This window comes from Sarcophilus harrisii, chromosome 6 (genome assembly GCF_902635505.1).
Source record: "Sarcophilus harrisii chromosome 6, mSarHar1.11, whole genome shotgun sequence".
In the NCBI taxonomy this organism is placed as follows: Eukaryota; Metazoa; Chordata; class Mammalia; order Dasyuromorphia; family Dasyuridae; genus Sarcophilus; species Sarcophilus harrisii.
In genome coordinates this window covers 241,216,911-241,234,126 of record NC_045431.1, presented here as the reverse complement: position 1 = coordinate 241,234,126, position 17,216 = coordinate 241,216,911, and the positions used below count along the sequence as shown (strand labels likewise).

General features: G+C 59.7%; 1 protein-coding gene across 1 annotated transcript in view; it reads left to right on the top strand.

Annotated features, from left to right (window-relative positions):
- PACS1 (phosphofurin acidic cluster sorting protein 1) overlaps window positions 1–17,216 on the top strand; it is a 60,431-nt gene that overhangs the window by 38,606 nt on the left and 4,609 nt on the right. The window contains 8 exon segments of the mRNA XM_031943627.1: window positions 8,797–8,884; window positions 13,574–13,663; window positions 14,807–14,932; window positions 15,269–15,413; window positions 15,568–15,659; window positions 15,742–15,822; window positions 16,316–16,375; window positions 16,942–17,102. Coding sequence (XP_031799487.1) covers window positions 8,797–8,884; window positions 13,574–13,663; window positions 14,807–14,932; window positions 15,269–15,413; window positions 15,568–15,659; window positions 15,742–15,822; window positions 16,316–16,375; window positions 16,942–17,102 — 843 coding nt within the window.

Here is a 17,216-nt window from a genome sequence, read left to right as displayed (position 1 = left end):
GTCAGGTCCACATTCGCATGTGAGCGGTCGGGGGTGGGGGTGGGGAGGTGACTGGACAAGGCCCTAACGAGCTGATAAGGGCTTTTAGGGCAAGAGCAAAACATTCCGACTGGGTTTGTTTCTATAAACAAACAGAGCGAGCTTCCGGGGCCTCTCCCTTCCTGGCTCTGACTGGCCCTTTTTAGAGTTTATAGATGTCTTTTAAGAGGCCCCAGACAGAGTCCTTACAGACAGGATCTTAAACGGGTGGTTGGAGAAATCTCTGAAGGAAGTCCAGCTCTGGGTTGCCTTGGTCGGGCAGCGCCACCCTCCATCTCTTAAAAGGCTATTTTACTTCTGTCTCGGGGCCCGGGACGCCAGGCCAGGGACGGCTTTGGCAGGTCCCGGGAGGGAGAGGTGCTTTTTTTGTTACCCTGAGCTTGATTTGCATGGTAGTCAGAAAACCCTGGGAGAGCCTGTAATAGACTTCCAGCCTGACCATTGAAATGACAGAAAACAGCGGTTTGAGCTCCCAGGCATTTCAGTTTAAAGCCATGCGTGCCAGCTGCCAGACAGGCCGGGCCGGGCCTCCTCCGCTGGCACTGGATCCTGACTACGGGGGACAGGTGCTTATGCATGAAGAGAAACAGCTGGATAAAAGGGTAGCTGTCTGATTTCTTCTTGGGGCTTTCTAAATTGAGAGGGGGAGAGCAAACAGGTTTAATTCTCTGACCTCAGAAAAAGAGGTGTCTTCCCCCGCCCCAAGTAACTAGAAACAGTCAAAGGACTGTGAAAACAGTGACCGATTGGCCGGCCTGGGCCTGGTTTTCAGATAAGACCCAGGGGGACCTGGGCTCCCAGTAACTGGGAGAAAAATCCTTGCATCAGTTTTTCACTGGGTTTCTGGCCGGCATAAGCAGAGTCCTGAGTTAATGGCCCCTGAGCAGCAGGGAGAGCTGGTCCAGTTTCCCAGCCACTCAGCTCGCTTCAAACGATGCAACAAAATGACATCACAATCCCCATAATTGAATCAAGTTTTTCTCACAAGACAGAAATCGGACAAGTCCCATTATAATTGAATAGAAAGGGAATTGAACAAACCCCAGAATTGATTCATAAGATGGAATCAGCATAGTAACTGTTTCCATAATTCCACTTTATTTAAGAGGCCCAGAGAGAGGAAAAGCCAGAGGCAGCAGGCAGAGTTCCTCTGGGAGTGTTGAAGCCACTGTGATGATCACAGGCCCTTCTTGGATGCCCCCTCCCCACGTTCCAGCCTCGGGGCTCTCTCCCCGGACCACACTGTCTCTAAACCAACCACCTGCGGGCTCGTATGTCCACGTTATTTTAAGTGGAAGGCCGTAGAGATTCCTACCGTCATCTGTTACCCACGGATCTTTGCTTTAGATGAGTTTCAAGGCTGAAGGCTTAGAACTCAGCCCCATTTTTCAGCAATACTCTGGTTCAGGTAAGGCCTTCCCCTTCCTGAGGCTGTTTCTCTGCCTTCAGAGAAAGTAATCCCCACCTGATGGGCCCTGGCACAGTTCTAGCTCAGTGCCCTTGACCCAGCACATTGCCAAGGTCATCTGGCCAGAGGCTTGGCCATAGAGATGCCGTTATTTGGGATTTTAAATCTTCACTGCTTATAAACTGGTGGAGCTGCCCGCACTCTAGAGGGAGGATTCTGCAGATCTGAAGTGCAAATGAGGAGAGGAGAGAAGGGTGTCGCCTGACCTTGTTGGTAGGAGAAGGAGTTTCTGGTTTGGGGGTTTCTTCCTCTGAGATGGGCCAGAGCAGTCCACAAGCTTCTAGAAACCCAGGGGTCAGTATGGTCACACACGTTACTTTTCCTTCCCGGGAAATAAGCTGCACGGGATTGCTGTGGATTAAGAAATTAGCCACAAAATGTAATTAAGTAATTTTGGAAAGGTGCCCAATTCAAGTGGTAGAAAGCCTATTAGTATCTGCTGCTTTCAGAGGGGATAATTTAAATGTTCTCTAATCTGGATTCTTCCTGTCCAATTAAGAAGTGTCTTTTTGAGTAGAAAACACTGGGTTTTGCCATGCTTGTTGTGCTGAAAATAGTTCTCAGTGACTGGACTGAACGAATTCCCAGTGATGCTGAGAGGCCTCCCCGACTCCTCCTTAGTGCTTTGGGGGGCAGGGGCAGCGGAGCCATGGAAGGCTTTGGTTGACTCCCTCTCAGAAGGGGCTTGGCTCTTTCAGAAAACAGCTACTTAGCTGTTGAGAACCATGAACCGGCAGTATGCACAGAACAGAAAGGGGCTAAAAACCTGCCCGATTGCACAAAGCAGGGATTCAAAGGGTCATAGACAATCCTCATTTTCTGTTCTTTATATAAAGAAGCGTTCGTATTTGCCGATATTGTCAAGTTCACATGATAAACTGAAAAAGAAAAGAAAGCTCCCTCGAGTTGGCCGTTGGATTACCAGGACATCTTCTCAGTCCCTTGTGGCAAAGCTTCTCTGCCCTTTCCCCTTGCCGTCCAGCTTTGTTGTAACCATAACCAGTCGTGAGCACCCTGGCTGCCCCGTGCAGTACAGTGAACCGCAGCGCTCTCCACCTCCAGAGGCACTAATGAACCCCGAGTGCAGATGGAAGCCGACTCTTTCACTCTCTCTTTCTGCAATGTGCCTAATAATGGAAATGTTTTCTGGATTTCAGTTTGCTTTCTTGGTGGGTGGGGGAGAGGCTGGAGGAAAGGAGATAATTTGAAACTGAAAATAAAAATATTAAAAGAATTAGTAGGTAGGTATAGGACATGGTGAGCACCAAACAACATGGCAGATGAGATAAGCCTATTTTGAGAGGAAATAGTTCCTAATAGAGGGGTCAGTCCTGAATTAGTTATTTATACGTAGACTGCCGAATTATTAAAAGAATAGCAGTTAACTGAAAGCTAGAAGAGTAGAAATGAAAAAAGAGATGGTATGCAGTTAAAACAACTTGAGCTTGACCTATTTATACAAGTGACTGAGGGTGAAAATGGGATCCCAAAGGAAGAAAAGATAAAGACACAGACCATTATAATTTTATACAGAAACTTAATTGTTAGTTGTCATAACAAGGAAAGCAGAAGAGCCAAAAAATCACTGGAGTCAGCAAGCGTTTGAAATCCGTGCCAGAGAGCGAGGGAGAGAAAAGAGAGCTCACAGTAGCCCTGGAGAAGCATAGAAACTTATTTGTAGAATTAATCCGGTTTGGATTCCCAGGCCAGGCCCAGCAAAGGTGGGGAAATGGCTCTATTAGATCCGCATCCGTGGAAGGAAACACAGTTGAGCCCTTATGGCTCAGTCCTCATGGAGAAGCTATCCAAGGGGTCGGGGGAAATCTTCCACTTAGTAATATTATTAAAATGTGATAGAACAGCAGGTTTTCATGAGTGTCACTACGTACAGACTGAGGCTGCTGGGAAAGGAGCCGTGGAGTGTGCGAGCTGTGGGTCTCTTCTCCACGGCCACACAAGAGACTCAAGTACTTAGAAAACCCCACGTTTTGAGGCAGAACCACCCCGGTAAAATGAGCCAGAAGCGTGGCGATGGCTTGCGTGGGCCCGCTGCCTTCCATTGTCACCACATTCTTCGTAGGTCGCTTCGATCCTTCCAGTGCAGGTGGAAGTATCTCATTTCCTAAATTGGCCCTTGAAGCCAGGAGGGGTTAAGTGGCAGCCGGCTCCCCGCTGACCTGTACCTCTGGCCCAAGTCTGGGCCTGTCTCTCTGTTAGCCGCCGTCTGTTTGCAGCCTCCCTCCTGGTCTGTCCCCAGGGCTTTGTATGACAGAGATGATCTGCTGGGTTAAGACCAGTTTTTAATAGTACTTTATTTTTCCAAATACAGGCACCTTTGCAAAACCTTGGGTTCCAGATCTTTCTCCCTCTCTCCCATCCCCCGTCCCCAAGACAGCGAGCAATCCAGTCTAGGTTAAACCTGTGCAGGTCTAAACACATTTCCATATCATCACGCTGCGCAAAAATGGGAAAAACACAAGAAAGAAAAAAAGCAAGCAAACAAACAAACAGCAAAAGAACAATGAAGGTGAGAATAGTGTACGGGCTTGATTCACACTCGGGCCCCACCGTCTCTCTCTGGATTTGGATGTGCTTCCCTTCCCAAGTCTGTTGGAATTGCCGTGAATCACCACGTTGTTGAGGAGAGCCGAAGAGAGGTGATGGGCACATAATCTTCAGACATTCACACAGAAGGATAACTAAATGCAAGAAAACCCCAACCAGGGCCAGCGAGAGGGTGCAGTGGGTAGTGCACCAGCCCTGGAGTCAGGAGGACCTGAGTTTAAATCTGGCCTCAGACACTTAACACTTCCTGGCTGTGAGACCCTGGGCAAGTCACTTAACCCCAACTGCCTCAGCAAAAAAAGAAAAAAAGAAAACAACCAAAAGAGTGAAAATGCTGTTATGATCCACACTCCGTTCCCATGGTTCTTTCTCTGGGTGTAGTGAGCTCTCTTCATCACGGGGCCATTGGAACTTGTCTGAATCATCTCATCGTTGAAGAGAGCCACGTTCGTCAGAATCGAGCGTCACATAATCTTGCTGTTGCCGTGCGCAAGGATCTCATGGTTCTGCTCATTTCACTCGGTATCGGTTCCTGTAAAGTTCTTTTCTTTTAAAAACAAGCTCCAATTTCCTCCCTGACCCACTGAGAAAAGCAAAATGAAATCCGTTCCACATGTAAAATCATACAATCATTTTCTTATTAGCCATCTTGCAAAAAAAAAAAACCCCACCATATATATATATGAAAGTGAGAGAGCATTTTTCATCCCGAGTCTTTTAGTCAGCTCGCCTTTTCTCAGGAAGGAGAATAGATACAGTGGGTATGGACACCCAGGCTGGGGGTGCTGGGAGTGCGCCCTCTTCCACATACATGCGGGACCCATGAGATTGTGGGGCTGAGAGATTGCACCAGCAGAGCCCCGGGCCTCGGGGCCCCCAGCCGCACCCTGAGCCCCGGCCTTGGGCTTGGGGCTCTCTGTAGAAGCTGAGTCTGCAAATGGGAGGGTTGGAGAGGCAGCCCCCCCCCCCCCTCCCAGAATCCAGGGTCCTTCTGAGCCACTCCCCGTGGCCCCTCCCCGGCCGACCTGTGAGTGTGAGGATCCAGTTGAGACTAAGTGCTTTGGAAGGACTAGTTATCGTGATAATGAGGCGGCTGCCCCTGCCTTGGTGGACGCTTGTTCCAGACATAAACGTGTAATTGGGAGGCGACCTCCAGGGGAGGGTATTGGGAGTCCAGGGGGGGCCCAGAAAAGAAAGTCCAAATTTTAGCTGTGTCTGGAGGAAGACAGGGAGGAGGATGAGAATAAGGGGGAGGAGAAGGGGCCAGAACAGAGCGGGCTGGGGTGTCAGTCCTGCGTGCAGAAGAGCGAAGGAAGGACACTGGGGCGGTCATTGAGCAGGAAGGTCACTTTGGCAGCCGACTAGAGCCCAGAATGCCCGGGGGGCGGGGGTTTGGGTGGGAAGGGTCCGCTGCCAGCTCCCATCTCTCCCTATGCCCATCCACCCTCCCTTCAGCCCCCCCATGTGCAGGTCTGACCACGTCACCCCCTACTCGCACACTCCCCGGACTCCCTGCCGCAGGGTCCCACAGGGACTGGCTTCCTCTCCTGCCGCCTCCCATCCTTCCAGGCCCTCTACGCTCTGTGTCCCGAGGCCCAGCTTCGTTGCAGGGCCCTGTCCCCTGGAGGGCTCTCCCTTCTCAGCTCTAGAATCTTCCCTGCCTTGCTCATGGGCTGCGGGGAGCTTGTGCGGGTGCTTTGCCTGGGCACTCTCCGGGGCCCTGCCAGCTAACTCCAGAACTTAAGCCTGGCACCCGGGAAGCACTTACAAGCCAATGAGGTGGCAAGGGCCTGGGACAGGTGGCAGCTGGGAAACTGGGGAGGGTGGCAAGGTCAAAGGGCAGACCTTGGCCACGGATAGGATGGGTTGGGTGAGTGGGAAGGAGCCTCGGAGCCTGGGACGTGTTGGGGCGCCTGGACAGCCGCCGAAGGGACCGTGGGCTGCGTTCCGGCTGCCCCGAGCTGTAGTTGCCCTTTGGCATTTCGCCTCACAGGCCGCCAGGGCCAGGAGAGAGGAGTAGATGGGAGAGTCTTTGGCAGGCCCCCCCCCCCGGAGGCCCCCCTGAGTGCCTGGTCAGTGGGCATGGCCTGCTGAGGAGGCGGGGAGCAGGACCCACCCAGGGAGAGAGGGTGGTCAGTGGTGCACAAGGCCCCGCCGCTCTTCGATTGGCTCCCTCTGCAGGGGATCGTGGTGGCCCTAGCAGGGAGAAGGGGTGGAGGGGGCAGCCGAGGATAGGGGGGTCCTGGAGGAGGGGGCGTGGGAGCAAGGAGGAAGATGGAGCATCCCACAAGAGGGGGAAGAAGGGAGAGATGGCAGGGCGAGAGAGGGAGCTCCCAGCTTCATGGCCTCTGCATCCATCGTCTGCTCCAGCCAGGAGGCGGGAGATCCACTGGCATCTGGAAGGTCTGGGGGGGTGGGGGGTGGATCATGTAGCCTGAGTCTGTGGCCGACCCAGGCACTGAGCGAAGCCTGGGGCTTCAGAGGGCGTGAGGGGGACGCGGAGGAAGGATAGAGCGAGAGGAGGCAGGTGGAAGCTCGAGCCCTGCATTGGGATCGTCTTCACCTGGCCCCGATTGCTTCTGGAAGTGGCTGAGATGGCAGGATTTAGTCCATTGGAGACCCCCCACCCCGACTTCCATCAGCATCTCCCCCTGGCTCTCGGCCTTCTGTCCCAGCAGGCCCTGGGTCCCTAGACCTCAGACACAGCAGATGGCAGCGCTCTCCGGCTGAGAAACGGGGATGTTTGGTGACCACGACCTGGCTTGGTCCAGAGCGTCTGGCGAGTTAATTAATGCACGGTCATGAAGCCTGCTGGAAGGGGCTGCCGCCCTGGCAGGGGGTGTCCTGTGGGATCAGAGACCTGGGGGGAGGGGGGAGCAGAGGGGGATGGAGAGGCTGCCGGCCCTCTTCTCAGAGGCCTGGCTCCAGCGGGTCGTCAGGCAGCCATGTCGGCCTCCTTCCTTTCTCTTGTGCGAGGGGTGGGGGATTAGGAGCCAGGTTTCCTGAGGCTTCTCAGCCACCACCTCCAAGGTAATCAGATAAGGAGAGAATATGGGGGGAAGGTGCCCTCGCTTTAGTTCTCCCCTGTTTCGGAGGCTGCCCCCCCTTTGGGCTTCTTTCTCCCGGGGCCAGGGAGAACCCTTCCCCTCCCCCCGCCTTGTGTCCAGCAGGGCCATGTCTTGGCCACAGTCTGACTAACAGCTCCCGGGTGAATAGAAGTGACCCCAGGACCCCAGGCTGCTGCTTCCGAGGCAGCTCTGGAGCTTCCTCGTCTCGGGTACTCGGCGTGTTGGGGTGGGGGACGTGAAGCTTCCCATTAAGTTTGCGGTCCCCCACGTTCCCATCCTGGCTTCCAACCCATGAGCTGGCAATTTTTCCAGCCACGACTCTGATCCATCAGCCTCCTCTGGGACCAACTCCAGGTTCTCTCTTTGGCCTTCAGAGCCTTCTTGCCCCTTCTCCCCAGCACTTCCGCCCGTGTCCCCGGCCTCCTGGCTCTTCCCTCCATGGCCCAGCTTGGGGCTTCGTCTTGGACCCTCCCTGTGCCCGCCGCTCTCCCTGCCCACCCCCTCTCAATCCAAACCTGGCTTGTCTCTTCAGGCCACTTCTCATCCTGGATCCCTTAGAGCTGACTGGGCTCCTCATTTGCCTGTGTTGCCCCTGCTGGGCCACGAGCTCCATGGGGGGCTGGGCTGCCTCACCCGGAGTGGGCCCTCCCTGAACAGGGCCTGACTCCCAGAGGCCCTGCCCACCCAGGCCGTCCCAGGAGCAGCTAGAGCAAAGCAGAGCAGAGATTGTCTCCTTGTTGCCTTGGGAGGAGCTCAGCTGGCCCTTGGGGGGGCCCCTGGGGCATCGAGAGAACGCCAGACGCCCCCCAGCTGTTCCTCGTGGGCATCTTGGCCTTTGGGGGGCTCGGCAGCTGGCAGTGACAGTGGGCACGCGTCGCCCCGGTGCAGCACGGAGGCCTCCTGGGTCTTGGCCAGCAGGGAGGGGGATCTCCGTCCGCTCCATCCCCACGTTGGCCCCAAGGACCTGACCCTAAGTGCTTGGGCCCCGGGACCTCCCTTGGGGCATTGAGGGCTGGGCAGGGAGCCAGTCTTCACACTTGATCAGTCCTCGCTGAACTCCTGGAAGGGCCTAAGGTCCTTTAAAGCTAGAAGGGTCCTGGGCCACCTGGTTTCCTGCTTCAGAACCTGGGGCCCAGAGGGAGGGGGGCCGTGGATGGGGAGGGCAGGAGGGGAGAGCCGGCGTGCTCAATGACAGCTGGACTCCTGGGCAGAGTCCGGGAGCCCTTCTCGTGCCAAACCCACCGTCCGTGGGTGGAGGTGCAGCTCTTGGAAGGGCCTGGGGCGACTGGGAGGGCCGGGCTCCTGGCTGGGGCAAGAAGGGAATGCAGCCTCTCTTCCCGAGCTTGGCGGGAGCCGCGCTCCGAAAACCTCCTCTACGTTACCATCCCGGGGAGGAGAAGTCTGTGGTCAAGGCCCCTCCCCCAGTGGGGGTCAGTAGGAGGGCCTGCTCCGGGCCTGGCCCCGCTTCGTGATGCCCATGTAACCCCCCGGCTTCTCTGTGCCCCTTTGTGGGGGCGCGGGGAGGAGGGAGCGGTGGCCGGAGGCTCCCTGGGGATGGGCAGGGCCCCTTGGCCTGAGAAAAGCTGCCCCTCGTCTCCCTCCTTCGTGTTCCCTCCCTCGTGTTCCCTCTGACAAGCTGCTTTCTGCCCTCTCCAGGCTGTTCAATCTGACCCTGAAGAAGCTCGTCATGCTGAAGGAGATGGACAAAGACCTGAGCTCGGTGGTCATCGCGGTGAAGCTGCAGGTGAGCGGCCGCGGCCCCGCCCTCTCTCCGGGACCCTCCTGCAGCCCCTCCGCCCCTGCTCGGGGATCCCGACGTCTCCAGCCTCCGCGGGTTGGGAGGGAGCTGGTGCGTGAGCAGTGACCCAGAAGGCCCTGGTGCTGCTGGAAGAGAGTTTGCTTTGGGGGCAGGGTCTGGGGGCAGAGCGTGGCCACAGCAGATGCCGTGTGTGCACCAGTGGGGGGCGCGCCTGAGGCTCCTCCTCAGAAGGAACCTTGGGTGTCTCCGGGAGTCTGGGCTGTAAATAAGAAAACGGGCCGGGCCGACGGCGCCCCTCCCTTGGGACGGGCATCCCGGGCCCGTGGGGCGCTGCTGGGCCCAGCCTGTGAGCTGGGGGGTGGACGGCCGGGGACCGAGCGGTGGCCGAGCTGGACACGTCCCGACCTCGCGGAATTGTCAGGCGGGGGGGGGGGGGGGGGGGGGGGGGGGGGGGGGGGGGGGGGGGGGGGGGGGGGGGGGGGGGGGGGGGGGGGGGGGGGGGGGGGGGGGGGGGGGGGGTTTCTTTTTAAAGTTCATTCCTTTTAAAGTCATATTTGTCTCTGTGACCCCATGTGGGTCACAGGGCCAGGAGTAGGTTGACGTTGCCTTCTCCAGCCCATTTTACAGGGGAGGAAACTGAGGCAGACAGGAGGAGGCGCCTTGCCCGGGTCTCACAGCTGGTGTCTGAGGCTGGATTTGAATTCAGTTCTTCCTGACCCCAGGCCCAGCGTGCTGTGGCGCCACCTAGCTGCCATTTACACGGTGACTCCCCAGGGTTCTTGAGGGCTGCCCCACTTCCTACAGAGGAGCCCAGGGCAAAGGATCCCGCCGGGGTCTGTCTGCTCGGGACAGCGGGATGAGGCTCCTCGGGGAGGAAGGGAGGGCAGGCTGCTCTTTGGGGGAAAACTAAGAAGATGAGGAAACAGCGGGGAAGCCCCTAAGTGGGAAGCCAACTGCCCGGACCCACGGGTGAGGGAAAGGCTGGGGGGGGGGTCGCTGCTGCCCGCCCCCCAGGCCCAGAGAATCATTCACTCAGAACTTGAGGGTTTGCAGAGTGCCCGGCGCGCCCCCCCCCCCCCCAGCCTGGGGCCCTTGTGATCAGTGGAGAGAATGTCACGGCCGGGCCCAGTCTAAGGGACACCCGCTGGTTCCGGACTCGTGGGGGGAGAATAGAAAGCCCCCCTTTCCCAAAGGGAAGGGACACCGGCCGATGCCCCCCGAAGGTCAGCTTGTCCCCGAGTGAGGGTCTCTGGCTCCTTCTCACGGCTCTGTTGTTTTGTCGTCAGAATCTCGGTGACCGTGTTCGCTCGCTGCTCAGACGCGCGGTTTCCTCCTTAGCCGCATAAATAAGGGCTTTCGGTGGGCAGCAGGGGAGGCAGGGAGCAGAGCCCCGTGTGGCCTTGGGATGATACATGAGCCCATGAGGAGATGAAAGGCCTCAGGACTGTGCCCCAGAGGGGAAGTCCCAGAGGAACGCCCCAGAACCGGAGGTTCCAGAATCAGGGATGTCTGGGAGCGGAGCCGACCTCTCCGTGTTTGAGGACGCCGGCTCCTCGCCGTTGCAGGTCTTCAGGGAGGAGCTGGTGCCTTTTTCGGGTCTTCATTGGACCCGTCAGCAGGGCAGCTTCCTACAGAGCGGTTCCTTGAGCTGTCCCGAGTCTGCGGCTCGCCGTCTCCGAGGGGCTCGTTGCAGGGACGACTGACCTTCGTGCGGCCCCTCCCCGGCCTCCGGGATTACCTGAAACGGCTGGGAGACACTCTGAAAGGGGGGTCAAGGCCAAGGTCCCCTTCACATGGTGGATGAGAGAACCCACCGCCCTCCCCCAGGGCAGGGAGATGGAGGGACGCTGGGGTGGGGGGTCATAGGTTGAGAGACTCAGAGCCAGGCCCGGCCTGGAGGGAATTGCTCCACCCTGGGGCCTCTCCACGGACGCCATCTACAGGTGGTCAGCCCCTCGCTAGCCTTGGCTTCCCTTTCTGGCCTTCTCTGTGCCCATGTTGTCTTCCCTGTTGGGATGTAAGCTCTGTGAGGGCAGGAGCTTTTTTTTATTTGTACGCCCCCTTCTTAGCACAGAGCTGGCTACACAGTAAGCGCTTAATAAATGCTCGTGCACTGACTGGCTGACCAAAGGCTTCCTGATCCACTGCACTCGGGGGGAGTAAAGTGGATCTGGCCTGCTCGGGCATAGCTGCGGACAAGGGGCTGCCAGGCTCCCCGAGGCCCTGGAGACCGACTTCACCAAGAGTTCTTCCTGGAGATGCCCCAGGACAGACGGGTCACGGCGGGGGATCCGCCGGATCATCGTTGGGGCGCAGGGTTGAAGGGGCTGCTGTGTCGTGGCACCCAGGAGAAGGAGTATCGCCCGACCGCTTCCACGTCCTTCAGGACACGTGGCAAAGTCATGGGGAAGGGACTTGCCAGGATCACACAGCTCGTGATTGTCTGAGGCTGGATTCGAATTCAGGAACTGACTCCAAGCCCACCCCGGCCAATAGCGCCCCTGCTGCGCTGGAGGCACGCGAAGCTTACTGATTCAGATCAAAGGATCTGACGAGTGACTGAGCATTTTCAGCGCTCTCTCCGTGGGCCGGCACGTGTGGACGTCGCAGCAGGGTGGAGTTTTGTGACCACTATCGCCGCCCTCTGGGGGCTCCGGGCGCCACGCGTCCGCCTCGATAGCGACGTGGGATTCCCCCGACGTCAGGGGATCTCGGCTCCGGGCAGCCTCCCGCTCGTCTCCAGAGTCCCGGCTCCTCCCCGATGCTGGGAAGCTGCCATCAGCTCATTAAGTGGAGAAAATTAATCCTGGGAATAGCGTGGTTTACACACGTCCTCTGGCACCTGGGCAGCTTCTGCGGCTCTCTCTGCACGGTTAAGTAAAGTTTAGCCCGACCGGAATTGTTTGAACCCGCCGTCTACCTGCCCCCGGCTCAGGCTCCCAGACAGGCCCCCGTCGGCCGCCGCACACCGGGGGCACGATCGCTGCTGCGTCGGCGTCTCTGGGACTGCTCGGCCCCTGGAGGTGCTCGGGCACTGTTGGACCGGATGCCAGGCTGCTGGTAGCCCTCCCACATGCCCACCGAGAGTGGGCACCTGCCCCTGTCCCAGGGATGGGGACTAAAGAACAGACCGTGCCCATAGAATGCCAGCGAGTAGTCCTGCTGTGGCGCCTTGTGCCCAGCTGAAGGAGGGATTGTGTACCTGGATGGGCCCTGCCGCCCGGGGGCACCTGTGGCTGCCACTGAGGGGCTGCCCCCTCTAGAGACAGACGCCTCACGGATGGCCTTCGGGGCCCAGGGGAGGGGGAGCTTTCTGTTCCTGGTCAAGCCTTTTGTGATTTTGCCATCGCTAGAGTGCCGAGTGGTCCTGGGCGGAAGGAGGGTCTGCAGCAAAGTGGACGGCTTTGGGGCTGCGGCGAGGGGCCGCTGAGGGAGGTGTCGGGATTATCCTGGGGGTCTCCTGGGGCTTCCGTGACCTGGAAGGACAGACAGAAGGGGGGACCGAGTCCAGAGAGAGTCTTGGCAGGCGAGGGGCGGGGCTGCGCCCAAGGCCTGCGATTGGGTTGTGTTGGGCAGTGGCCCCTGGAAACAAGGCCGTGGCCAGGGTTCCTGCCCACTGCCATTGGCTCAGTTCTAGGCCCCAGGGCTTGGGAAGGATTGGGGATGTCTGACAGGGAAGGGCCTTGTGGCCGGAGCTTGGAAGGATGGTTGGAGGAACAGAGCGGGAGGAGAAGCAGGCCTGGGGAAACGAAGGGCCCCAGAGGGCTCCCGGGAGCAGGGGGACCGGGGACCAGCGGGCTGCCTGCAGGTGAGAGGCGGAGGCCCAGCGGGAGGGATCGGGCCCCGTGGAGCTTGTGTTCCTTCTTCCATCTGCCAAACCCTTTCAGCCCCATTTTGAGAGATGGGAGCATCTTTTCCCAGCAAAGGACACGTTTAAATTGTGATCAAGGAATGAACCTCGGGGGACACGGCAGTTCTTTCTGTTCCTCGAGTCCTTCCCGGCCGTGCGGCAGCTTAGGCTTATTGGGCCGTGACCCACATCCTCCCGGGCTCCTGGCAGAAGCACAGCCTTGTGTTCTCTGGGGGAACGAATGAGCTCAGGTTCCGATCCCTGACAGCTAACCCGGCCCCTGTACCTACAAACTTCTGCAGAAGCCCACCTCGCCGCTCCTCCCGGGGGCCGCAGCCCGTGTAACCCGCACGGTGAGCTCGCTGCCCGCGGGCGCCCTGGCTGCAGACCGGCCGGCCCCTCTGCCCAGGTGGACATTCTGAGCTCAGGGCGCCGTCCGAGGCCCTCCTGGGAAGTGGCGCTTCCCAGACACCGCCCGTTGGTTGGGGAGAGCCCGGGTAAAGCCTCCCAAGAAGAGACGGGGATGGCCTGGGCCCGGCTGCCTCTGCCTGGGGGTGCCAGGAGGGGTGGGAGTCACACAATGTCTGTGTGGGGGAAGGAGGCTGCAAGGGCAGTCCTCCTCCCTCTGAGGGCATGCTGGGATACTGAGAACGGGGTGAGAACCCTTGGGGGTGTGCTGGACAGGAGCCCCCGGCTGGGCTGCCCGGTGCCCCTCACACCGTGCTCAGGGTGGGGAGGCGTCTGCCCACTCTGGGGAGAGGCCAAGTGCGCTTGCGGTACGGCTTCTCTGCACCGACTCTAACAGGTTCTGCCTTTGCTTTCAGGGCTCCAAAAGGATCCTTCGGTCCAATGAGATCCTCCTTCCGGCCAGCGGCCTGGCAGAGACGGAGCTTCAGCTGACCTTCTCCCTCCAGGTGTGACCTCCCTCCCAGAATAGGCTTTTTGGAACAGCGTGTGTTGGTGGTTGAAAAGCAGCAGATTTTTAAAAACTAAGCCCCGGCCCAGAGTCAGGAAGCCCTTACGAGGCTCCGGCCTCCAGTTCACTGTTCCCAGGCTCTGTGAAGGACCTTGGTCAGTGATGATGGACATGGGGCTGCATTGCGCCCCAGGCGGGCACTTCACTGGGGGCCTTGGCGCATCTGTTGTGTCAGAGCAGGTGCCCCCCAGTGTGGGGGAAGCTGTGGTGGGTGCAAACCTCCCCCTCCCACTGTTATCCCCTCCCCCTTTCCTGTCCCTTCACAGAATTTCAGAGACTGGGCCTCCCAGGTGAGCCTCTGCCCTTGGGAGCCCCCACTCCACAGGCAGCCCGCTGCCCTCTTGGACACCAAGCCTCCCCTTGCCCCAAGCCCTCCCCCATGCCCATGCTTGAGGCTGCCCTTCTCCGGTGGAGCCTCCAGCTTGTCAGTGTTCTGGCTCCTGAAACTCCCAGCCCCGTGAGCTCTGCCCAGGGAGGCCCCCAGTCTCCGAGGCCAGGGCTCGGCCAGCCTGTCACAGGGACTCTTGGCCCCATGTTTCACCTGGCCTGGGCCCAGGGACGCATGTGTAGGGTCATGTTCTAGGTCTGCGTCTCTGGGTCTCCGGGTCTAAGAGGCGCGAGCTCCCAGAGCGTGGGCTCTGTTCCCGGCTTCTCCCTCGGATTGTGTTTCCCGGCAGCCTTTCTCGGCTGACTCCCAGCTCCCCCAGGGCACTCAGGGAGACGCGGCTCGAGCGGCCCTCTCCCTCCCTTGTCCTTTGCCACAGAAAGCCCACCCGGCAAATACCTTTGTAAAAATGGTTTCAGTGAATGGAAATCCCTGTTCCCTTAGTCCCGGGGCTCTCGTCTGTGCCATTTCCAGGAGGGAGAGAAGAAAGGAAAGAAAAACAAGCTCCTTGCAGCCATTGGCCTGCCCAGAAAGTGCCCGTCTCGGCTGGCGGGGCCCCCTCAGTGTCCTCGGCCCGGGCCGGCAGCTTGGCTGCTCTGCTTTAAGCCACGGGCAGGAGCTCAGCTCAGAACTCCCCAGCCGCGCGCTCCCCCTTGGTCCCCGCTCCGTCTCACGGTTCTCCTTTGCCCGACGCAGTACCCTCACTTCCTGAAGCGCGACGCCAACAAGCTGCAGATCATGCTGCAGAGGAGAAAGCGCTACAAGAACCGCACGATCCTTGGCTACAAGACGCTGGCCGTGGGGCTGATCAACATGGCGGAGGTGAGCGGGGGTTGGCGCGCTGTCTCAGTGCCGGAGGCTGCGGCCAGGAGCGGGCCCCGGGCTGGGCGGATGCCAGGAGCACACGGCCAGCTCTCCTCTGCCTCTGGGTTGTGTGAAGGGGAGGAGAGGAGCCTGGCTCCCTGAGTCTCCGTAGCTCAGAGTGGCCCTTCCAGCACAGCCCCGGCTACTGGGCTCAGCCCATATCCTGGGCTTGTCCCACGTTCCAGGCTCGTCCCGGCTTCTGGGCTCGGGTATTTGAGAGCGGGCAGATTCTCACTGTCAGAATGTGGTGGTTGTGGGGGGGCCCTCTCCCGAGCCCCCTGTGCACCCCCCCAGGTCATGCAGCACCCCAGCGAAGGCGCCCTCGTGCTCGGCCTGCACAGCAACGTGAAGGACGTCTCTGTCCCCGTGGCCGAGATCAAGATCTACTCTCTGTCGAGCCAGCCCATCGACCAGGAGGGGATCAAGTCCAAGTTGTCCGGTACGAGACTTGCAGAGGGGCCCCTCCCCCAGGCCAGTACACACAGACCCTGTGGCGGGCTGCCGTCCAGGGCCCCTTCCCCCAGGAGATGCAGGGCCGGCCCCGGGGGCTCCTGGGGGCTCGGCTCCGGCCTCATGGCAGCACTCTCCCCCAGACCGTTCTCCCGACATCGACAATTACTCGGAGGAGGAGGAAGAGAGCTTCTCGTCGGAGCAGGAAGGGAGCGATGACCCTTTGCACGGCCAGGTAACCCCCCTCCTTGCCCCTTCCCCTCCCCCCCGGCGTGGTGCCTGCAGAGGGGCGGGGGGTGACGCTGTTCTCCCGGCAGGACCTGTTCTATGAGGACGAGGATCTCCGTAAAGTGAAGAAGACGCGGAGAAAACTGACCTCGGCTTCGGCCATCACGCGGGTGAGCAGAGGAGCCCCCCCCCCCCCGGCTGGCCTCCGGCCGTCTCCGAGATCAGCCCTCGGTAGCTCCTCTGGGGACCCGGACAGGACAGGGCGAGGCTGGGCCCCGCTGCCTCCAGGAGGTCACAGGCTTGCTGTGGGGGGCAGCTTTGGGTCCTGTACCCCTTTCCCCCATGACTGAGCACTGGGGACACGGAGGCAGAAGGTTCCTTGCCCCTGGGGCTCGGGGAGCTCAGTGGGGGGAGCCTCTTCAGGCCCAGGTTTCCCTCTGAAGTTGTGAGCGGGTCCACCTCGGTCTCCTGACCCGCATTTGCAGCAAGTCTGGCTGAGAAATGCCCCCCCTCCCCAGGAGTTATCTGCACCTAGGCAGCTGGGGGGGAGGGGGAGGGTCTGCCACAGCACCAGGGCTCCTCCCCAATGGCGGCCCTGTGACCCCCTCGCACCCAGCCAGCCTGCGTGGGCCCCTGACCCTGCTTGTCCCTGTGTCCCTGCAGCAACCCAACATCAAGCAGAAGTTTGTGGCGCTGCTGAAGAGGTTCAAAGTCTCTGACGAGGTACACGCTGGTAGCTCTGGGTGGGGGGGGTCTCGGGGAGGGCCGTCGCCTTAGGGGCAGCCTCTCGAGCTCTGGGGTCGCAGGTGCAAGGGGTCCTGGCCCCATACCAGGGCTCATGAGGAGGAGCTGCGGCCAATCGGAGTGCGGACTGCCCTCCCCGCCGCGGCTCACTTCTGGAACATGTGCATCTGGCCCGGCACGTGGGGCAGCCCGGGGGGACGAGAGCAAGATCCCGACCCGGGGCCCTTGTCCCTGATCCCTTAGGAAGGAGGCCTGCGTCCTCCAAAAGCTCAGGGAGCTTCCCTGAAAGTAAGTGGGAAAGCGCTGGCGCTCTCCCGGAGATTCATGTGGGCTCTCCTGTCCGGGGCTTCGGGGCCTTGGTAGGACTTGGCTCAGTCTCCTCCTCTGAAATGGGTGCAGTAGCGACCTCACCATGCCCCGAGTCTGGCCCCCTTAACTTAGAGGGGTCCCCAGTGGGGAGCAGGACACACTGGGCAGGGACAGGGACCCACCCACCTGGTGCCCTCAGCGGGCAGGGCCTTGACTCCTGGCCTCTTTGTCCGTAGGTGGGCTTCGGGCTGGAGCACGTGTCCCGGGAGCAGATCCGGGAAGTGGAAGAGGATCTGGATGAGCTTTATGACAGCCTGGAGATGTACAACCCCAGCGACAGCGGGCCCGAGATGGAGGAGACTGAGAGCGTCCTGAGCACCCCCAAGCCCAAGCTCAAGTGGGTCCTGCTGCCTGGCCCTGCTCCCCTCTCCTGGCCCCAGGGACCTGCCGAGGGCCCTGCCTCCTGGGAGTGGAGCCCCTCCCCCCCTTAGAGCCCTTGCCCTGGGAGTGA